This window comes from Parus major, chromosome 3, assembly GCF_001522545.3.
Source record: "Parus major isolate Abel chromosome 3, Parus_major1.1, whole genome shotgun sequence".
NCBI classification, from domain to species: domain Eukaryota; kingdom Metazoa; phylum Chordata; class Aves; order Passeriformes; family Paridae; genus Parus; species Parus major.
In genome coordinates this window covers 107,538,758-107,563,227 of record NC_031770.1, presented here as the reverse complement: position 1 = coordinate 107,563,227, position 24,470 = coordinate 107,538,758, and the positions used below count along the sequence as shown (strand labels likewise).

At 39.9% G+C, this 24,470-nt stretch overlaps 1 protein-coding gene across 2 annotated transcripts in view; it reads right to left on the bottom strand.

The window, feature by feature from the left end:
- Positions 1-22,596, bottom strand: part of CLIC5 (chloride intracellular channel 5) — a 72,001-nt gene extending 49,405 nt beyond the window's left edge. Inside the window, exon 1 of one of the 2 annotated variants that reach the window (XM_033513100.1) lies at positions 21,706-22,596. In XM_033513100.1, coding sequence (XP_033368991.1) covers positions 21,706-22,194 — 489 coding nt within the window. In that variant the 5' untranslated portion in view covers positions 22,195-22,596. Of the gene's footprint in view, positions 1-3,607; positions 4,136-21,705 lie in introns of those variants that run through there. The other variant, XM_015622905.3, reaches the window with a different exon arrangement.
- Positions 22,597-24,470: the final 1,874 nt, after the last annotated feature.

Sequence of the window (24,470 nt, the reverse complement as noted above, 5' to 3'; positions counted from 1 at the left end):
GATGACCATACCCCTAACATTAATCCATCAGTGCCACAACAATGACTCCTTCTACAAGTAGCTGCCTGCCAATTTACCACACATTCTCCTACCACTATGATATCACTATCTTTTCATTCTCAGAAATATGGATTAAGATAAATCTTGTTATAGAGTGTTTCTAAAGTAGGAAGATTTTAAAAATGAAATGTACTTTGGTCCACTTGTGGGGTTTGTTTGCTTTCTAGACTGCATTCTGAGCAATGCAGTCTAGAAAGCAAACATGGGTACAATGTATCTCCCATCAAATTAACTTTCAATATTAGATACTACTCTAATCCTGAAAGGCAAGAATGTACATCCAAACACCTGTTTCCATTGCAAACAGAAAGAAGCTACAAAAGTCCTGTGGTCCTCCCTTTAATTGTATTACTTCACGTAAAAGGAGCACTATTTCAATTTTGCTATTATGCTCATGCATACAGGTGCAAGATTGCCAGGAAAAGCTAAATAGATCTTCCATCAGGGTGTCATTGTCCTTTATACAGAAGCACTTCGCTTCTCCAGCACACAGAGGATTGAAATTAGCCTGAGTTACAACAAGCTGGGATAAGCACAGAGCAAGCACTACCTCCCGATGTTCCCTTCCCCACGCTGCTGCCGCCAGCCTCTCACAACAGCACACATCAAACCTTTCTCTGTGGCAGCCTCCTCCAATTCCCTGTCAAACAAGTTTAGAGAGGGAATTGCTGCTGAGAGTTTCAGCGTTCAGCAAAGGCCTGCTCACACAAGCTGCACATCTGATCAAGGCAGCACCACCTCCCTGGCAGACCTCAGTGCTCCCACCATCGCTCTCCTTGTGTCCTGCCCCAGATTTGGGGGGGTTTGCTCTCAAACACACACCTTGCAAGAACAAACACTTGTTCACAAAAAAACACCTCACATATCCAGGTTAGGACACTGTTAGAAAACAAGTGAAATCAATGGGGATGGTAACAAATAGGTGTGATAACCACTTAACCTGTCCCTGCCACAGCAGCTCAGCTGTGTCCTGGTGGTGCCCAGCCTGTCTGTGCAGCTCAGGAGATCCGGAGCCAACCTGCATTAGGTTACAGAGCAGCTCTTTTGGTTACAACCCTGCTCCCTGCTTGTCTGTCTGAGGCTCCTGCTTGACAAACAGCAAAGGGAAATAGAGCAATTGTGTAACACCTTTCTTTTTTAACCTGAGACAGAAAATGCTTTTATTAGAGACACTGTAGCTGGTGAAAAACAGCCCTTTCTGGTTTTTTTGGGCTTGTGGAAGATACAGTTTCCACCAGGCTACATCTACTGCCCTACATTTTCTCACTCACCGCTGCATTTTCTATGGTTCCTTCAAGGACGCAGGACAGAACTCTTTCCCTTGGGTGAAGTATCACCTCTATAAAAATCAAATGAGGAATTGCTCATTGATCCCAACATCCCCTGATGTTAGAACTTGCCTCAAGTGTGGTCCAGTACATTTGCCACTTGTCCCAGTATCTCCCAGTCCTCCAGAACTACTTTTCTGTTCTTTCCAGCCTGGATCAGCCTTCCTGTTCACCTCTCCCTATTAATATCCTATTCTTTGCAGTCATCCTCCAAAAAAGCTTTCACTTGTTCATGATTCTCACATTCTCCTATTTTTCAGCTTTCAGCTTGTCTCTCTTTTGAAGGTTCTTCTCTTTTTATTTTTGAACTTCTGAGGTGTATAATTCAATACTCTCGTCACACACTTTACTATAGAACCTTTTAAACTTTTAATTAAATTAATGGCACTTTTCCAAAAAATCAAGAATTGCAATTTTTCAACCTAAATGGAAGGTGTCCAGGAAGATACCAATTAATTCTTCTATTCCAGCTCTGAGCTTTATGTGAGTCTCTATGCAATTCTGTAATATGCATTATGCAGGAAGTCACATTACTAAAAATGTTCTTTCTGGAGTTATAAATCTTCAGGTGGTGGCATGGCTTGGTTTAAGGCAGTGCTCATTTTTCCCAGAGTCTTATGGCTTCTCACAATGAATCTGGGCAATGACCTTCACTTTAATAGTCAAAGAACCACATATCACAAACATCCATGTCAGCCTCAGTGAAATAGTGCAAGCACTAAAACAAATCAGTAGCTACAGACTTCCATTGCAGCACCCATTTTACTGATGATAGAGTGCCAAACAACATCACAAACCTATTTTTTAGCCTGTAAACATCTCCATTAAACTCAGTTTGGTAGAAATAACTTGTAAGAGGTGAGGTGTCTGGCTGTATGGACTCATGCTGGTCCATTTTAGTATGTTAAGCTCTCTGTAAAAAGGAACTATGGGGCTCTTATGAACCTGAAATTCTTGTCAAATCTGTTTGCTACGGAAAAAGATCTCACTGCTGGCTCAGTCACAGCACCTGCACCTGAACTGACTGGTTTTGGAAGATGTGTGAAGAGGCTGTGTATACACATCATGGATGTGGCTGACATTTCAACTTACAGCCCAAAATATCCATCAGGGAGTACAAAGCAATTACATACCCTCATCTTGACAGAAGGGAGGGGTTGGAATTTGCTTTCCTAATCATTCAGGGCTCTGTTTGCTAAGGGTCTGAGGTAACTCCCACATATTAATAATAATCCAATGAATTTACAGGAATTCAGAGAGACCAAACACCTGCAAGTGTTCCAGGCCAAGCTGGACAAGGTTTTAAACTACCTAATCTAGTGGAAGATGTCCCTGCCTATGACAGGGGGATTGGAACAAAATGATCTTTAAGGTCCCTTCCAAACCAAGCCATTCCATAATTTTACACAGGTATAGGGGATTTCAGCCTCAGTGTCTGTAGAGGCTTTAAAACACTCTGAACATCAAAAAATCTGAGCTCTTCACTGAGACAGAGTTTGCATGAAGTTTGCCATTAATAAGGTTGTAGGTGTCATGGGTTTCAATTGTGACACCTATTTTAATGGTAAGGTTTTCACAGCCCAAGACCAAACATTCTAAAACCCTACCACATAACAGGTGTAGTTATTTTTCTATATTTTCATTAAATTGCTTTCTGTTCTCAGTTACCATTCTATAAAATCAGAAGGAGAGGCTGAGGAAACAGACAGCAAAACTGATTTAGTTTTTATTGGTTTAGAAAAAAAAGGAAGTATTGCAGTAAATAATCAGAAGAGTGACAGCTTATCTCAATCCTTACTGGTTTATGATCCATCAGCGTTTCAGACCTGACAGCCTCTACTGAGGTACCAATCCTGGTACCCCCCGGCTTTCCCAAAAATGGAAAAGAAAGTCAGGATTCATAAAGCAAAATCTGAAGCCTACAGCCTCAAGTCTAAAGTTAGGACACAGAACATTGCAGGCAGCAGGCTAAGAATAACAGGACAAACTCACAAGGAGAGAATTAACAATAAAACACAGGAACTCTGACTCTCCCTCCACACCATTACCTAATTCTAATGTCACGAAGAAGAAAGCAGAGTGAGCGTGTGCGCAGGAGATAACAGGCTGTCACAGCACCGCTTCTGCTCAGCACCACAAAATTAAAGTTTGATTATTCAGTAGAAGCTGAGCCGATCTGAGAGTCACACCAGTGTCCAGTTCACAGAGCAACAACTTACCTTCACAAAGAGCTCAATTTCAGGGTCCTTTCCTTCCCCATTAGCAGCAACAGAGTCTGTCATTTTTCACCCCCAAGGCTACCAGCTGATCTCTTGATATTAAGAGGCAAAAGGAGGTTTCAACTGCACGGCGTGTCAGTTTCCCTTCTGAACCGCCCTCACAAAGCTCTTAAAACATCATTTGTAGTGATAAAGCTCGAAAGCAGTGGAGTAAACAAGTCTGCAGGTTATTAAATTAATAATAATTAAGAAAAGGCAGGCAGCAGAGGAGCAGCCCCTGTTCCAGTAGTTCTTCAGAGCAACAAGTGCTGCTGTGCTCTGGTACAGTATCCTCATCTGTCAGAGCTGCAGCCCTCGCTGCCTGCCCAAAATAGCCCAGAGCATAAAAAAACAGAGGGTGGGGTTAAACTCACAGGGGAGGAGACAAGCTCCTGGTACCTACGGCAGGATCAGTCTCTGAGCAAATAATTCTGCTCTTCCCTGTTTTCAGCATTTCTGTTGTTCCCTCCCTTATTCTACAGCTGGGAGCACCAGGGACAGGGAAGAAGGAAGTCCTGCAGCAGGGCTGGTCTCGTTGCTTTAAGCAACAGTGATGTTTTTTTCTGCTTTCCTGAAGGGTGTTTGTCCCGCCTCTAGCTGTTCAAAATCCTAATATTGTTATTGCTAAGAAAAGGGAAGGAGAGCCTGTGCACTGGCTGTTGGATCAATCAAGGAATGGGAAGAAAAGCAGAGCCTCAGCAACCCTGCCATGTGTGTGGTACAGAGCAGTACAGAAGCCAAAACGGAATACTCAGATGAGAGAAGATGATGTGACCGCTGCTGATGGAGCTCAGGAGTAGGGGAATGGGAATACTTGGGCCCTATAACTATTTCTCAGCCTGCCCCTCGAGGTGCTGGTTGTAGAGGGGGGGACAGGAGAGCGATGATTTGCTGGGTGGAACATGGGAGAACAGTTCCAAGTCTCAGCCTGCTGCTGTCATCCCTACTCCCTTTCCTTCCCCTTGCATTCCTTGCGTGACTCAGAGGGCACCACACAGCAGTGCTGAGCATGAGGTGGCACCTATAGAAAGTCCTGACACAGCCAAAAGGCATGAAGGGAGGGAGTGCTTGCACAGGAGGAGACAGTGGGCACAGGTGAAAGGTTCAGTGGCACCTTCTCCTCCTCCTCCCCATCCCTGCTGGAGGGACTTTGTGTCCTCCTGCCCTCGGGAAGTCTCTTCCTGCACTTCTGTCCCGATCCTGTTTCAGGACTGCCAAAGCTCTGGCTCACAGGCTGTTGGCAGCTCGAGCTGCCAGACATGAGCTTTTTGCCTTCCCCTTCTTGACACAGAGAGGCCTTTTGGAGAGAGTTTTGACATGATTAAACACTCTTCTTTCCTGAAAGTGCTCTTAGCTGTGTGCTTCTGAGATGATCTCCAGTTCCCCTGTGACCTCTAGGCATTTGACACAGCTCCAGAGCAGTCACAGCCAACACCTCCGTGGCCCTTGGGTAAGTCCTGTGGGAATTTTCCCACAACAGCTGATTCATGTGCACTACGTGAAGGACTGAAATGGTTAACAAGTAAATCTCATTATGCTGTTGCAACTGTAATTACAACATAATCATCATTATAATTACCGTAAAAGTATGCTTATGGTTTTTAGATCTAATTAGCACTCATTCAAATAACTGGAAGGTTAACTATAAGAGAATTAAGTGTTATTACTCCTTTGATTTCAAATTTTTATGTGTAATTTTTGGAGTAGGCACATTAATTACCAAACATTTAGAGTACAATTGCTCTTAGGCCTACCGGCAAGTTTCCAAGGACATGGGCTAAGTGTACTTACGTGTGGCAGAAAGAATCATTGCATTGTAATTATGCATTACAGTTATAAAAGTCTGCCAAAAACTTAAGAGTAATCACTGTATCTCTAAAATGCACTCCTAAACAATCCATTATTAACTGTACAATTAGAAGCTTTTGGGTTTTATTGAAAAATTGTTTTGTTCCAACACCTTGTGGTGACATAATTTCTCTTTAATGAGGGTTCTTGGGAACAGTGGGAAACAGGTCATCTTCACTGACATTACCTGTAGCTCCAGCCCCACTGAAAACATTGTTTTCATATAGGCAAGTGGTTTGAACAAATTATATCACAGGACCATCTCTATTGGAAGAGAAAACACTGTCAGCTATGAGCACAGTAATGAGGTAATGCTGCTAATGTTAAACCAAAGGGAAGAAATAAAACCAGCTTTCAAAATATCAACACTTACAAGTTATGATGCATGTGACCTATTTAGATGTCTATTTTAGAATAACAAAATATGCCCTAGAAGTGTCTAATTTTTTCCATTGAGCCCAGGGTAATGAGATAAACATCTAATGGTCAGACAAATCCTGCAGTAATTTTTAAGTAAAATAAATCTATGGCTTTAGTGCCTGATTCCTGTGTATGTGCCATTCCTCACTCCAGAAGCTGTGTGTGCCTTGTGCTTCTGAAAGTCAAACTCCAGATGTAGCAATTTCAGCAGAGATTCAACGTGTCAAAACATTCAAATCCTTCCCTCCCAATTACTGTCTGGGTTTAGTGGTGTGTTATAATCACTTTGCAGATGAAGATTACTGTGCTGAGGCTCAGCAAAGCAGAAGGGAAACTTTGCAATACCAAGGGAGCAAAGGTGCCCTGCAGCCATCTCCATCCTAACCCAGATATAAACTCTGCAGGAAAGGATCAGATCCCACCTGGCCCAGGGTTTTTCTGGGCAGTGCTGCCACTGGAAGGTGCCTTCCCCATTTGCTTTCACCTCACCCCCTGCCCCAGGACCTGATATGGGGTGCTCAGAGGCTACAGAAGTTGAGGAGTGAATACCACACATCTGGTGTTCCATCTGTGCTTTTAGGTATCCATGGAAAGAATAAGCCAGCCCATCTCAAAAAAAATCCTCTGCTTTACAAAAATATCCCCATGGAATCCCCAGAAAAGACCAAACATAACAGGCAACATAATTTGTTCATATAATGCTGTTTTTTAAAAAAGAGATTCTGAAAGCTGAATTTAGAATAATCATTGTCAAAGGCAGTGAGTAGGAGGAAATATATGTAGAGGTATATATAAATATATATTTATGTGCACTGCTTTAGGACTCTATTCATGCATTTACTGCCTTTCTGTCATAGAAAACTGAGTTATCACTTACATCTGGGTGGAACCTTTCTGACTATAATGCCTTTTAGTGTCTACACAGCTCTTTTGTGTGTTATGAAATCAGGTCTTTCTTCAGCCAAATTAAGGGTAAGACACTGATAAATAATTAGTACACTCTCATTTTACTGCAAAGAATGAGTCACTTAGTTTGGCCTATCATTTTCTCACAAGTCAGAAGTAGCAGAGGCTTTGAGTTACACACAAGAACATTAGACACTGAATTATGAACTCCTCATAAGGCAAGTCATTATAGTTTGAGGTTTATGAGATATAGAAATGAATATGAGCACATCATCCCATTAATAAAAGAAGAGGACAGCTCCAGAAAAGGAACGGCCATGTCCCCACGTAAGACCTCTATTGTAGGTGAACCCTGATGCACTATCAGCTTTCACAGGCCTGATCCAAGCTTCACTTCCAGCAAAGATTTGTCCCAAGGGGGTGAAGCAGAGGCCAAGCCTCCAGAATGTAACTCTATCATGCTTTTCTCCAGCAGACCGCTACGTTACCCAGAAGGATCAGAGCACAAAGCACATCCATCCCCCGGTGCTCCCATCCAGCTCATTCCATGAGAGCAGGTATTGCAAGTTTTATACAATACCGGCAACGTTTTTTATTGCTGTGATGAAAAGAAGTAAAAACTTGGTGCAGCTGCAGTAAATGCAGTAAATGGTAATCAGGGCTATGATTTTTCCAGGGAATTATTTAACTGCTTATTTGCCAAAAAAACCCACACCTAAGCAGCACCCAGGGTGACTGGAATGGGTTATGGAAACATCTCTTCCAGAGACAGTCCTGAATTACTGGCAATTTGCAACTGGATTTATTGGATGCACGTAGTTTTAATATGCAACACACTTAACAAGTTAACAACTGCAACAAATCAATCCAGTAATTTTTATTTTCTTTTGAGTTATAATGTGTCACTATTGATTTTTTGTCTGAATTTCAGAAAAATCAAAAGATTTGTCTTAGATATTTGGGGTGAGACAGTGGGCTCCCCTTCTGAAATCTACAAGACATTCAAGAACATATAAAGCTCTTCTCATCAGCCTTATGCCAACATTGGGTGATCAGATTCTTTCCCTCAGCTCTAAAGATGTGCAGTACCTCAAAATGTGCTGGTTTGATGGAAGAACTGTGATTTTGTTCCTTTTTGTGAATTTTCCCACACTCAAGGTAATGGAAGAAAAGACATCAATAGATACAAAAACAGCTGTGTAGCCTGAATGTTCCAATAAATGGGGTGGGATGGAAAAGTCTAGACCAGAAAACTTTGCAATCCATTAATTGGCCAGTTTGAGATAACCCAATCTATACCCACCCCCAGATATTATGAATCCATCACAGCCATAAACTATAGCAGCTCTCCTTATATTTTTATTAAAAAAGCAGTACCTTAGCTCTAAAATTATCTTGTTGAAACTCTTCTTTTTAGCAGAATGAATCAGTTCAGACTGGAGTTTTGCAAAGTTCTACTCCAAAACCATGGAATTATTTTTATATATAATTATATTTTCACATGGATTCAGCATCAAACTTTGCTGTAACATTAATAAGCATTAACACCTTCAAGAGAAAACCTGCTGCTGTTCAGTGTGAAGAGGGATTTCATTATGGATAATGATCTCAGTGCTCATATTGAGACAGAATCAGGTACCCATTTGTAAGGAAGGGGCTCTGAAAAGGTACAAAATCATCTCCTAATGCTGCATTCAGTACAGAGGCTTCTAGAGGGCAGTGGTTTATTTCACTATCATTTCAAAACTGACATTTCAATTAAAAACAAAAGATACCTCCAGCCAGGACTGAGACTGCTCTGGAAAGTGGTATTATAGGAGATACAATGGACAGCATGACAGATTGTCCCAGACTGTGGGCTATATGGATAATGCAGCTGATGAAAGGAGAAATGTAGAAATCCTCAGCCTTTGCTTTTCAAAATGAATCCTCCATGCTATCAAGTGTGGTGAAGAAAAACAGCACCAGGTAAGTCTGATGTACCCATTGTTGTTGAATCACTACTGTCATAGAACTAAAATTATATGATTTTACTTCCAAATCTGCAACAGAGTAAGTAATGCCTATTCCTGTTTTATTTTACAGGAGCTCATCACGTAAGTCCCTATTTAGATTATTTCTGTTCACTTCTTTGTATGCTTCTTATCATAAATTAAGTCTAAATTAATTAAGATTTGAAGTATGAACAGGCAAACTAGGATTAAATTCCCCCCCAAAGAAAAGACCAGCATACAAAACACTAATCCTGATTTATGAATTATTATTTACAGGAAGTGTTCAAAATGGCATGTACAACTCATCCACATCTCAGGCTATGCTTCAATTCCTCCCAGTAAATAAGGCTCAAAGAATGCACAGTTGCTGCTGCTTTCATTGGACACTTTAGTGTTTCACACTGTTGTTTAGCAAACAACTTGGTTGAAAGCTGGAATTACTGTCCATGTTCTGATGCACATTATTTCTAAAAGTTGAAGCTTTCAGCAACTCAGTTTGAAATTACTCATGACTCAGGCTGCTCCCCATGGGTTCACACACTGGCATCAGTACCTGCATGGCAGGTTATGTGCCTGGATCTGCACCGTGGATTTCAGAGTCCTCTGCAGTGTATGTACTGTTTGGCTTAAGAAAAGGGCCTTTAGATTTTTGCTTCCTGATAAACTCACACTTGATCAGTGTAAAATAGCAGGGCTTAACATCCTTACATCCCTCTGTGGCAGCAAAGTTTAACCTCTGCAATGGCGATGCCTCTGGTCAATGGCTGTGCTGCTCACCTGGGTTAATGCAGCTGGCTGACCTTGAGCCTCACAGTGAACTCAAGAACTCTTCCATTCTCCTTAATAAATTGCCTTCATTCATTTTTCATTTCACCTTTTGGTACTTCTTCTGTGATAAAGTTTCCACCAAGTTTGCCAGCTCACTTGCCTTAGTGCATCACCTTAAGCTCTTATGAAATGAACAGTGGGTTCTTTGTTCTTCTTTTTCCTTCCTAAGAACTTCAAAGTAAAAGTTCAACATCTTGCATACCTGAAGTTGACTTGGTGATACTCCATTTTAGGTTTTTTATTTTGCTTGAGGACTCTTTTCACTGCAGAGCTAATGCAGACAACCAGGATGAACTGAAGCAAGGTGGTAAGTTAAGCACAGATATGACCTTCACTTTTACATTTAGCAGATTTTTTCTGGTAACTGTCACATTAACAGATTTTTGCTGGTGACCAACAAATCCAAGTCATTAGGACTTCCAAGAACATGTCCCACATACTTAAGCGAAAGATGGTGGTGGTAATTCTTAAAAAGGTGGCTGGCTTAAGACCAAAAGTAATTTTTTTGTGAAATTCAGCACTGAACACAGTCTAAATAACTGGGGTGCCTTGTTTCAGTCTGTCAGAACTGAGAATATTGGGTAGTCCAACTAGGAAGACATAAGGGATTTTTTGTCTCTTAAGTGGAAGATTTTCCAAAAATTTTCCATCTTTTGCCAAAATCACAAATTTTCACAGAGCATGCAGCAAGTATCACTTTTATAAGAAAGGTGTGGACCCTTGACCACTGGCTGAAATACCTGGGAGCAACCTCAGACCACCAAAATGTCAAAGCCCAGTTTGTCTTTGCAGTCTCACTGCTCTGACCCTGGTGACAACTCTGATGCAATTCTGTAGAAAATTGATAGGTTTTCCTGTGAGACCTACACCAGTTGGAAAAGTTCTAGTGAAATATGGACCCCTTTACTCATTATTAGCAACTTCTACCCATTTCTAGTCAAGCAGCAAGTCAGAGTAGATACCAGACTAATTAATAAATATATATAGAGGTATCTCATGATGAGAGAAAACTTAATTCCCCTGCAGAGGATGACAGCCAACAGAGACTCTCAGTTAAGTTTTGACTAGAGGTTCATGAAGAAAATTGACCTTCAGAGAGGAAAAGCAGAGTTCAGACAGATGAAGCTGTGTGTGTTGTGAGGTTTGACTCCTGTCAGCTCTGCATCTTCACTAGATAGAAGTCACTGTGAGGGAGTTTCTATCATCTCTGACCATGCTAGGTCTCCTGACCATAAGAAGATGACTTTAGGCTACACAATTATCATACTAACATGCTCTGCAATTATCTCATAAGCCATGAGATAACTAGCAATTAAACAACAAATTAAAAGGTAATTGATAGCCCTTTGTAGATAACTAAGTATATAGAATAAAACTGAAATCAAGTTAGCCAGGTCATCTATCACTCTTCCAAGATATTGTAAACCTTGCACTGTATTATAGTAAAGCAAAAATAAAGAAAAAATTAAAATGCTGTGATGAAAATGAAGGGGAATCCACACATGCAAACTTCATTGTGCAAAGCTTCATAAAATCAGAGGAGGACTCAGAGCCACTGGAAGTAATAGATGTGGGAATAGTTTACTATTGATGGGGCTGATAGTGCCACTGATTTTTAATGCTTTGTAATTCTTTCCCTGTTTATGCCCTGTTTTCAAGACAGTGTAGCTGGACTTTAAAAAGGGAGCTTTTCAACACTGATGTCTTCTTTATTCATCCAAAGGACTTCAGACACCCAAAGATTTATCTTGCAATGCACTCAGCCACTGAAGTCACGGATTCCCCCAGGCTACATCTTAAAACAAAAGCTTGAAAGTGAACAAAATTCAAGGAAATGACCCAATTTCCCCAGAATCAACAGCAAGCTAAGAATAGACTCCTGAACTCCTCAATGTCAGCTTAGTCAAACCATTGTCAAATGAAAATAAATTTGTTTTCTCAAGCGTTCAGAACTCCATTGTCAGGGGGTACACTCTCCATACAGGTGATTATGTGAATATATGTACAAGAACAACATTCCTGTACACAGTATTCTACAGGCACACTTCCAAACACATTCCACCAGCCCACCTGTCACGCTCTGCTTGGAAAATCTGGCCTTCAGTCTGTTTCTTTTTTTCTTTTTTTTTTTTAAATAAAATATACTTGGTTACCATCCCCATGAGTAACACAGTCCAGTCTTGACAAGTTAATTGTTAAGTGGAATCAGGCAGCAGAGCGTTCTTTGGTCACATCCTTGCAGGGACTTGGAGAGCTCGGTCTCCTCCCTGGCTGGCAGTGGAGGAGGGAATGCCAGGCTGGCTGAGCTGCCGGCCGGGTTTTTATAGCGGGGCTATTTTTAGCTGTTATCAGCCGCACAGAAACTGCTCCGGCCAAACTTCACTGGCAGCAATGTCCCAGGGAGGAGCCGAGAGACTGAACCTGCTGCTCCCAACCGGGCTGTTCTTTATACGGGCTCCTGCAAGGCGCCAGCACCCCGAGGACACGCGTTGGGACCATGAGGAAATTATTGATTCAACAGATAAGCATCCTGCCTATATTTGGTGAAAATTAGTGAATTTAAAGTGCCTCCTGAAGTTAAATAAGTGAGGCAATCATTCAGTGTGATATACATATAAATCAATCTCTGGTGTTTTTACAAAGGTGGTGGTTTTTATCACTGTGTAACTATGTACTGTGTAACTGGAAACTACTTGCTGTGATTATTTACAAATCCACGTGCTCACCAAAGAAAGGGAAGACAGACTGGTGCCTTTTCAAAACAGGCCACATGGGGTATAACAGATTTTTGACACTGGACCCTTGTCCAGTATATTCTTTTAGTAACATTTTGTGGAAATATCATCTTGTAGTAACTTTAGGGTTTGAGAAATTAATTTGAAATGGTGAGAAAAATGTGTATTAAAATTAGGAAGACTTTCTGATGACATTAAGAAAAATAAAAACTTTATAAGTTTATATTATTTCTCCTAGTATTTCTGTTTATTGAGTATTACCAGTATTACTTGGGCACCTCACTGGCCATTTCTGGCTAACAGAGACCCATCCTCTTGCAATGAGGGGCCACCCAAAGTATCAGTGTTACAGCTAAGGATGAACATATTTATAGACCAAGTATAAATGTGGGCAAATATAAAACACTTCTGCTGGTCAAATTTTTAATCAAATAGATTTTAAAATTAATCCAAAAAAGATACAAATACATGTAAGCAGAGGTCTGAAAAGTGATTAAATACCTGTATTTTCAGATGCAAAGCTTCCACTCCTTCCATGTTCTTCCCAACTAGCCCACAAGTTACAGGGACACAATGTTGAGATTTTCCAGAGCACAGCAACATAGACATTTCACCTCAAACAGAATTTGTTTACTCAAACAATCATAGGTATCTTAAAACAGGAGGTTTTTGAAAGAATGTTGCTGCTGCTTGTTTAGCTATAAAAGCAGAAGCAACCTGAGACAAGATACAGCTGTAGGAAAAAAGGCACCTTTGTGGAAAGCAGATATGTGCAGAAGGGGATTACTATGACAACTGGCAGAAATGGAGACAAAAAGGATTGGCTGGTTTGGCCCCAAAACATCTGAGGTTGTCTAAGCCTAAACTGATTTTTAAAAGAGTTAAATGAATGCTGATGGACCATGCTGGCACAAGAGCAAGGATGTTTCAGCTGCACATAAATAAAGGTAATTTGGAAATTAAAGTGTCAAACCTTCAGAGCAGTGACATTCTGAAACAGATTTCCAAAATGAATAATAATAGTAATAGTTTCTAAATAGACCTTAATCACTTTATGAATGAAATATTACATGACGAGGCTGGCTGTAACAGAATACTTGATTTCATGTCCCAAAAAGTCACATCCAGTCCCATGAATTTCTTTTTCAGATTACCTAAAATTCCCAAAGAAACTATCTTGGTCAGTGTGCAGATTTCTACCTTTCTGTGCCACATCTGTTATAGACATATAAGCAGGAAGATAATGTTTTTTTCTCAGAAGTTGTGTTCTAGAGTTTTACTTCATTAACACATGCATGGAGCCTGCAACAGAAAATTAATTAACTTGTGAATCAAAATCCTGGTTTTGAACACTGCTGGATGTACTGAAACCAGACCTGTGCACTGACAAATTCACTTCCCATCTATCCCTGAGCACGTCATTGTAACATCATGAAAGTCACTGATGTCTTACATTATCAGAGACATACCAACAGTAAAAATTAATCTACGATTGTTTCATTAATTAATATGAAAAAGATAATCTAGATATCTAAATATAAAAACCATACCTGCAGATGACAAATAAATGACTCATTTTAGAGTGACACACTTCCACCTTTTCTTCTGCCACAGAAGGTAGTTTCACATAGGTTCATAACATTTCCCACAAAGAAGTAGTAAATATTTTTTATATTGCTACAAATACATACAAATATTTATATGTTTCCTTTCAGCCACAAACAAGGTTATGAGAGAACACTGAATATTTCTAAGTAAACTCATAAATAAAGTGGCAGAACAGTAGAAAATCTGCCTTCAATGCCGGGTCTTATGACCCAAAGAAACAAACCATTTTTCTTTTCCCAATTAAAATCTTAAGCTGTGTTTGAAGTGGTACCTAGGAATTTGAATTTAGTATGTTCACTTGGCTTGTCTCTTCTACTATGGTGTCTGAAATAAAATGTAATTCTAAAACAAATGCAGTTGAAAGACACGTATATGGGATTGTTGTTAAAAAAAGGATAAAAATTGACTAAAGGAAGAGTGATGGATCTCAGTCTTGGAAAGATGATAAAATGTATTAGATTATTTTATCTGCTTAATTTAGACTGCAAAGTGAAGAGCAGAAGTGTCCAGCACCTCACTGTTTGATCACTATTGCACTTCAGTTGTTGCTGAGTGACACTGAAACAAAAAGGGAAATTACATAGCCTGAAAAAAAGAAATTAATCAATCCAAAGTTTGTTTCCAGATGTCTGACAGCAGAATTCACTTGTAGTCTAATCTAGCCATCCAAGATTTGTACTTAAACTCTCACTGGTGGTATTCTGTTTATTTAACTTCAGGTGACCATGCCATTGTTTCCAGTGAAAGTTTATGGCTCAATGCAGTTGCCTGAGCCTAGATATCCAGCAGCATTTGATAGGATGGCTGAGGAAATCCATAAACATGTATGAGATGGGATCTATGGGACACCCATGGCCTGCAGATGAAGCTGGAGGTCAGGAAAGAAGCCTTTAGAAGCCTTCTAAACCAGCAGGAGATGCCTGTAGTTGGAAAACTGGATCAGGCCACACTCCATACAGTGAACATACAATGAAATCTATCTAACAAGTAACGTCCCTCTACAGGTGGTGCTTGCACTTGGACACAGGAATTAACATCCCACCATGATATTTCAGGTAGCTGTTTGTTGTAAAAAGAGGCTAAGGCATCCTGCAGAGGTGTAGTTAATGGCTTACAGACACACCTGCAGTGGAATAAGACAAATCCAACCCTTGATATCTAAAGAAAACAAAGAGCAGAGCAGAAATGCTTTTCTCTTGCAGACTCAAAAATAATTGACATATATCATCGCCTGTTGCTCTGCAAGGATTGTGCATTATTTTGTGTTTGTAGAATTTTAGTCTCAGTAGAGCTGCTCTTTAGGTACTTCTGAAATAACCAGTTTGAAATAATACAAATTGCTCTATTTTGTACAGGATACATTTAATAGGTGACAGTACCGCTACACAGATAAGTTTTCAAGTCCAGCAAAGAAGCAATCAGTCCACAAATCCAAACATTTTTCACTCCAAAAATGTAGGTACTGGTTTTTCCTTTTTCAAAAGGAAAAACCAGTCCATGCTGGGATAAAGGCCTTGTTTTCAGAACATCAAAAAGGGCATCACAAGATGAAATATATATGAGGAAAAATATGAGTAAATAAATATGAGTAAGTAAAAAATGAGTAAATAAATCCTGTTTTAACTTTCTCTCGGTGTGACCAACATTATTTACATTGTGTTTGCCATTGCTACAGCCGCTGTGCAGGGACAATTTCCTAGATAATACAGGTCTGTATTTGGAAGCCGTTGCTACGCTACCGCACTGTGCCCCGACACCGCTGTGGCTGGAGCCACACACTGAGGGAGGCACGGGAGTGCCAGCTCAAAATTGATTCACGGACCTTTCCACAGGTGCCTGAGTCTGGCATAAACTTAGCAAGGGTTGGAAGCAAGACCTTTTACCCTTTGTATCCAAAAGATTAAGCAAAGTGTTCTGTCCTGCTGCTGGAACACACGTTCTGCTCGTGACTGATAGTCAGGGTACTGGGTTATCTGTAACAGAACGGCCATCACTAATCTTTTCACACACACAAACAAACACACAATCATTTGAATAGGCATAAATCCGGCTGTGAAGAGACCCACAGCAGTTTTCCTACTCAGAAATAAGAGTTAGGAGCTATTAGGTTTATATGTGAAGACTTAAGAGGTTATCAGTCTGCTGTACATGACAGAGTGGATGGAGGAGGGAGCCATAAAGCCATGCTGGGTCTGCACAGTGGCGTGCAGCTGTTAGAGGTATATCCCTATATTCCAATTTAGCAAAGCAAAAGCACTGGTGAGGGTGTTCTTCACATTGGATTTATGTCAGAGCAGTTCCCTGACTCCAAAACCAGGCTGTTTTCAGTGAGGGGTGATCAGAGTCTGATCACACCACTAAGTGAATCCTAAATTCTCAAGGAAGAGAAACTTAATGTTCTACAAGTCAAATGCCAGCAGCAAACTGTGCTGTACTACTGTATTACACCTGCTTGCAAATGAGCAAGTAACAAATGGTTGAGACTGTCACTGAAGCATTTATTGGGAAAACACCAGGGCTGGAGAAACCCTATAAATGTTAAAAGATTTAACAATATGTTAAAATAGAGCAGTTAAAGTGTTTTGATTAGAGAGTTGGTTAAATGATGAATTAAAGAAGCACTTGCTGTAGTTATTTTTATTGGCACTGCTATTTGCACTACCTGTACCTCCAAACTGGAGCTTAAGAATTATATAAATTAACTGGAGAAACCCTGGAAAATGTCATAAAAATCCACCCCTAAAAAAAAAAAAAACCACCAAACAACAACACACCAAACCACTCAATATTTAGAAATTATGAAGCTTCCTCAAGCTTGAAGGCAAGCTGAAGGATTTGTTTAATTCAAGAAAGCAAAGACTGAAGGAAATTTGATCTGTGTCTTCTACATACATAAAGGTCTTAAAAATAGCATAATTCAGAGCAACAGGATCTTACTTGAGAAAAATATTGTCTCAGGATAATAATTAAGCATTATTAGAGACTAATTGGTATAGGTGCTGAATCGCACCACTGAATGTTCCCAAAAAGCATTGGTTAGGAACAGTCTAGATAAGACTGAGAGCTGGAAGACACATCATTTGGTATTCCAGACTTGTATTTCTATACTTAATTGTACTTGTACGCTATCTCAAGACTGTTTGCAGGAATAAACAATTCATTTTAATTATCAAAACAGGTATTACGTTAGGATATTGGCTCCCCATGAGTCATTTCCTGCTGTGTACATGTCAACTTCAGCATCATAGTCTGTAAATCTGCCAAGACTGGAAAACTATGAAAATAGTTCTTGGATCTTTTCTTTGCTCAGGTTACTCAGTTAACTCCATTTAAAAGGTGGGATTATGAATCATTCAACCTTTTTCTAAGCTTATTCATAAGACCAAAATAATATTTGATTACTTCCATTAGATTTATTATTTATAATATTTTTAAAAGCTAAAATGTCATAAAAAAACAAACTACTATAATTTTGTGTGCATATGGAGAGTTACACCTGCCACCTGGCTTCAGCTACAATTCACCTTACAACCCTTCAAACCTTGGAGGAGAATATATGGCTGAACACTACCCTTATGTGGTGTATGGGAGTCAATTAGAAGAGTAACTGGTTTCCATTGCTAGGAGGTATCTGAACACACAGCTACGTTTACAAATATCTAACCAAAATATTTGCCCAAAACTGCAAATACAGTTGTTTTCCTCTGTAAATTATGAGTGTAGTAAGAAATGCTCAGTTCTTCTCAGCAAAACACCAGTTTAACCACTAACTTCTGACTAGACATCCATGTGGTTCTGCTCTCTTCAAATTATACATGCTTAAAATTAGATTTGTCCTGAGACTTCATGTTCTGAACCATTAATACACATTTCTAAACAGAATTCTCTCAACAGATACCAGAATGCTTCATAAAACAAGAGAAAAGCCAACTCATTAGGAAGAGGTGATTTTCCCAGTGACACAATGATGAGGCTCACTGTCCCTGTGAGGAACATGGTCTGTCATTCACAACAGTTCAGCTCTACTTGAGGAGTAACTAGGGAACTAGCACAGAGTTAATTATGACACCAAGCTGGAGTCCTCAGTCCTGGCTTGGAAATCAGAGAACCACAGAACCACAGAATCAGTAAGGTTGGAAAAGATTTTTAAGATCATCAAGTCCAACTGTCAACCCAGCACCACCACCATGTTCACCATTAAACCAGGTCCTCAAGCATCACATCCACATGTTTTTGGATGCCCAGAGATGGTAACTACTTCCCTGAGCAGCCTGTTCCAGTACCTGACAATCTTCCCCATGAAAATAATATACAATTCCTAATATCCAATTTAAACCACCAGTGGCACAAAATTGAGGAATTTTCTTTCATCCTGTCACTTGTTTCTTGGGAGCAGAGCCTGACCCCCACCTGACTCCACCTTCCTTTCAGGGAGTTTTGAAAGCAAGAGCCCCTCAAGCTCCCTCAGCTGCTCCTCATCAGAGCTGTGCTCCAGACCCTTTCCCAGCTCTGTTCCCTTCTCTGGACATGCTCCAGCACCTCAGTTTCTTTTTTGTCATGAGGGGCCCAGAACCAAACCCAGGATTTGATGTGTGGCCTCAGCCATGCCCAGCACAGGGGGACATCACTGCCCTGGCCCTGCTGCCACACCATGGCTGGGCACAAGCTGGGTCATGTTCAGCTGCTGTTGATTCATACCCCCAGCTCCTTTTCCAGCTTTCCAGCCACTCCTCTCACAGCCTGCCACACTGCAGGAGCTGTTGTGACCCAAGGGCAGGACTCAGCATTTCAAATGAGTGGGAAACATATTGTGGGAAAAACAAAAATGTCATTTCTTTTCCAGCTCCTGACTTAATGAAATTTTACAAAAAGATACCATAATTCCAAACAGAAACAGCTAAATGCATAGGTCCTGATTCTTAAATACTGAGTGATCCAATAGGTGCAGGTTGATGATGCTAAACCACTGCACAATGTTGGTATTTTTGCCTAACACCAGGTGTTTGTTGCTCAGGGTAAAGAGTTACCTTCCTTCTTTTGGGAACTGTGCTGCTATGGCACAAATGAGTATAGAGAGGCTATAATCTGCAGTCAGTATCGGGTCATTGAAAAAACAGAATGGCAATAATTTTCTTCTGAAAAAAAAATTGAGTTTAAATAACTCAAGCCTCAGGAAAACAAAAAAGTTTAAATTTTCAAAGAAACCTAAACCTTCACAACAAACATGCTGCTCAACAGGAAAATACAGTGTACAGGTGAGAAGGCTGGACCTTGGAGCTATGATTGGGTTAGGCAGTCCTGTGCACTCAGTAACACAGCTTGTGTGCCAGTCACATTTCTGTTCAAATTGCAAAGGCTTTTGTTTGAAGAAATTACAGCGTTATTGAAAAGGCATTAAAGTGGCTGTGACAAGCCTGGACGTGCTGGAGTCACACAAACAGGTTCACGTTGTTACATGCTGCATTCTGCTGTTAAAGGCACAAGGAATTTCTTTTTTACCTTATGTTACATCCTGAAATAGTCCACTGACATGACATTGTTACCAAGAACTGATAATCAGTGAAAAATTAAAGTGATGTAAACATTTTCTTGGTGTCTAATGAATGGACTACTGTAAACATTATCCATCCAGCTGCACTGTTAGATACCATTTAATATTCCCACTTTCTCTGGTGTTCAGTCCTCCAACACTCACGTTTCCAGTCATTCACAGTTTTATTAATGCTACAAGCCAAGGGGGGAATAAATAGTGGCAGAACAGTCATGATCACTATTGTCCCACAGCACAAGTGCTGCTGTCACTGTTAGTGTCTGCAGGAAAGTTCAAACCCAGATGAAACCAATTTCAGAGCAACACTGGCCTCAGGTGGAACAGAGACCATGTGAGAAGGGAACCATCAATGAGTAATATTTATTGACACAACTGAGGTATTAGTTCCATGTGCAAGAAGCCACAGCCCTCAGGGATTTCACTACTCTTGTTATATATTATTCTGTGACCTTCCATTTTACAGGCTGACCTTTGTTATCTAGATAACTGAAGAGAGCAAAGCTGGATCTGCATTCCATGGAATTACTACTTTATTGCCTTGATACCAGAAAGATGGAAAAAAACAAAGCCAGAAACTAAACATCATCAAATTCTCAAGGAGTAAAGCACTGTAACAGGAGTTCAGTTGAGCCACCTACCCAGCAGTACCCAGTGCCCTGCATGGATCACCTGAGAGCCTCATGTCTCAGCCTTTCAGCCAGGTAGGGATATCTTGGGGTTCAAGGACATCTCAAAGACACCAGGCTGTTTGGCAAGTGAAGAGAGCAGTTTGCCTTTCTCTCTGGACTAGCTGATAAGAACCTTTATGGGATAATCAGCTACTCTGCACAACAAAAGCAAGGAAAACTTGTCCATGACAGTTCTGTTCAAAATGCCTCTCTCTTCACTTTTCAAATTAACCCAAGCAACTCTGCTTGAATGGGAACATCTGCACACATTTCTTATTTTCTCCACAGGAAAAGAAGATAATAACATCGTTAAAATAAAATAAAACAAAATAAAATAACACCGTTATTTTGAAATAAGAGGAATGTGAAAGAATAAGGAAATTAAAGAGATTTTAAAGCCAAAATAAAGCTCCCAGGTTTCTAACACCATGTAGTTGCTAACAAACAAAATGTACTCAATTGCTGCAACTTTTAACACATACATAGGACTACATGCAGGAATATAAAATAGAACTAATGCCACAGCTCTTAGTTTGACCATACAATCAACATATTTTTAGCAATGACAATGATCCAGTCATAGAAATAGGACAGGTGCTGTTTCAGGGAGTCATTTAACTAAATAATGACTGCTGAAAACTCTTCTCATTATGTGTGGTGATAAAACCTCTTCTCCTGCTTCCAAAGCCCCCATGGAATTGAGAAACAGATTTTGATAATATTGTTTATGTTGTAAAGTGACAAACTTCATGAAGCTTCTCTTGAAATAACAAAACATTATAATCATGGTGTATTGTTCTATTCAAGGTACACAAGATGTCTTGAAGATCCTTATATAGTCAAAAAGAAGGCACTCTCAGGCTTAATAAATGTTGAGAATGGTTAAATACAAGTGTTTTTATGAAGGGAATTGTAGTGTTTATTCAAGAACACAGGTGCTTACAGTTTTTGAAACCCAAGTAATCCTTTATAAAGTAAGAAAATATGTGAAAGCCCTCTCAGTAATTTATACCTAACTGAAAATTAAAGAAAATGTGTTGAAATTGTCACAGAAATACCTAAATCTAAATATTGAAAGAAATAAAAGAAAAACATCTTTCAGGGATGAGCATTATTTAAACCATATATTCAGTTTTATTCATAGCATTCATAGCTATTACTTTTGAGCTCTCAGCTTCTAGATAGTGAAGTGCAGGGATAGCTGAACTAGCTCAACTAAAAAGTAGCAGCCTAGCTGTAAAAGCAGAGAGATTTCCCAGAATAAATTAATTGTAGCAACCATCAGAATACCTCTACCATACTTCCACCTGAATGAAGAAACCCCAGGCACTTCCACACAACACAAATCACCTCTTTCTCTGCTTAAAGATGCAAGAGGTAAGTGAATGCTCCCTTCAGCAGAGCTGGGAGCAAAGCAGTGGGTATCTGTATTTCACTGATTTGGAGGACACAAATTGGTTTGGGGTTTAAAACTAATTCTTAGGAGCACCCAGGTTCTTACCTTTACAAAAATGGAAATTTCAAAATCTTCCTGAAAGTTGTTACTTTCTCCAAAGTTATTGTTAAGGGGAAGCTTGAGGGAAGTTGAAGAGTTGGTAAAAGTGCTCTGTCTCTGACGAGACTGGAAATCTGGAGGAAAATGCAGGTTGCTCTCAAACACTGTGCTCTCTACGTCCTTATCTTCCAGAGTTGGGCTCATCAGATCCATCTGCTGCTGTGGGTGCTCTTCTTCAGCACTATGGTGAGATGAAGAGTCATTATCTCCATCACTTACATGCTCAGAGGCCACAGAATTATTACAGCTATCTTCGGAGTTTTCTTTACTACTATCCGTGTTTTCTGGGACATTAGTGATGGAAAAAGGGGATGCTGAATCTGCAGGGACATGATCAGAAAGATCACCCCCTTTATTTTCCTCAGAATCTGAAACCTCAGAGACAATGGTGTCGTTAGCATTCTGATTTATGTCAGTGAAGACTGGATCTTCCATGGCTGCTGGCTGGTGAGTTTTGCCTGCCTGCTGGTACCTTACAGACTACAATTAAAGTGAGATGTTAACAGACAAGGCTCCTTAGGAGGAAGCAGAGTCTGTGGTGTACTTTCTGAATGCTCAGCTACACATGGCAGATCTCCAACAATCATTTACTGAGAGCCTTGAATCAACAACTGCACTTCCACAGAAGTAAAAGGCCGTCTCATTTTTAACCCCTTTGTCGATCTGACTCTTGGGAACAGTATCTCAGGAGCTGTAATCAATTGTTCCTCCAGATGTTGTCTGGATAAGTATAGGGAAAAAAAAAGCTGAAGAACTTATCAGCACTAGAAAGCTACAGTCAAAAAATAAGTGTTCTTACACAGGAAGTCAAAAAGAGTTCTACTGGAAAACTTATTTATGTAAAGAGGTAGAAATGCAGACTTTATCCACTTACCCATATTTTCAGCACATAAAAACTTCAAGAAAAAGCAAGGCAAAATGTCCTCAACAATATAAGCAAACATCTGCAACATTTTACTGGTTACTTACAAAATCATCAACAACTGATGACCATTTATAAAAAAACTACAAAGAAATTATAAAGAGGGAAATTTTAACTCTTTCCAACATTGCCACTCATTCACTTTGGGTTCCACACATTTCATATTTGGCATTGTCCTCCTCTCAACTATAAACTAGGGACAAAAACTATAAAATCTCTCATGAGCTGCCCTGGGAATATAGGAAAAGAAAGCAATGAAGAAGTATTAATTGTGATTACATATACATAATGCATCAATTATAATCACATTTAGGTTATGTATCTCCATGTTGTAAGACATACACTGTAGAAATCTAGTTTACCACCTTGTGTATACAGTTCCTTTTCTCTAATGAGTGGAGAGACAAATCAAACTGCACAGAACCTAAAGTGGGTGAATACTGCCTTTAGCATAGAATTAACTGCCCTCCTAAAGACAGATACACATTCCAGAGCAACTGAATTCAGCAGAGCTGAAACTCCTGGAAGATCCAAACCTGCATTTATCAAATTGTTATAAAGTTACCAATTTACTAAAGTCATGAGAACTTCAGGCCTTATTGACTAAAGAATTTTTATCCCCATGTTTACTGCATCTGGATTACATAGATTATTACAAGAATTCTTATAAACTAATTATATTTAATATTTTGTAGTTGAGTCAAAAGGAAAATTAAGGTGTTTTCCTCCTGACCCATCTTTGTAACTTCCTGAGCAGCAACTGCCATAGCTAGGTTAGATTTCTTAAAGAAATAAAGAAAAAAAGTGAAAGAGAAAGATGGTAATTCAAGCCATCCCAGACAGAACACAGGCTGTTTCACAGGCCAGAGTAGCAGGTGCTGCCTGCCTGGGATTTATGACTGTAGTCAACTGCCATTACTCTTATATTAAGAAGATTAGAGTACTACTAAAGTTAAATATCAAAAGCAAAACAATATTTCATCTTAATTTAATTTAGGGGTCCTAGATAACCTGGAAAGTGCCAAGATCATGGTCACAACCAAGTTTAATCACTGTGATTGTACAGTACCAAGATGCAGGTAAGTGTCAGAGATCAGTGAGATCTCTTGGCTCATGAGGGCATTTCTGGCCTGATACAACTCAAGGACTTCAAGGATACATTACCCATTATCAAGGCCTAGCTTCAACTTTTACTGCCCCCACATTCTTGCCTGGCACAAGTGGTCCATCACCAAAACAGGATAGAGCACACCTCTGTACATTAGCGCTATGTAACTCAGCCACAATTCCTCACATGGAAATCCTAACTCAGAGGTTCTGAAATGTGTGCTGTGTAATCTGTCTTGCAGACTTCTAGCACTCAAGACCAAGGGTAATGATAGGACTGATTTAAAATAATGAACTTATATTACTGAAGTTCAAGAAACTTCAGAAAAGCAATAAACCAGCTGGTAAGTTTTATAAATTCAACTTCTTTTAAGGCTATTTTTCACTTCTAAGAAAACACTTGGATTTCTTCATATTTTGTAGAAAGACAAATATATTTCTGCCTGGGTCTGTTCAGCCTGATCTGAGCTTGACTTTGATCAGCAACTCCCACTGATCTTCAACCCCTTCTTCCAGAGGGCTTGCAGGATTAAACTCGCTGGGATCATAAAAATTCCCTCCTTAATAACTCGGCTGGCAAACAGTTTGAGGAAAAGAAAGAACACAGAAATATGCATGACACAAAACAAAGAACAAAGTCCAGCTATAGTCCAGTCCATGACTTTTTTTTTCCATCCACAAA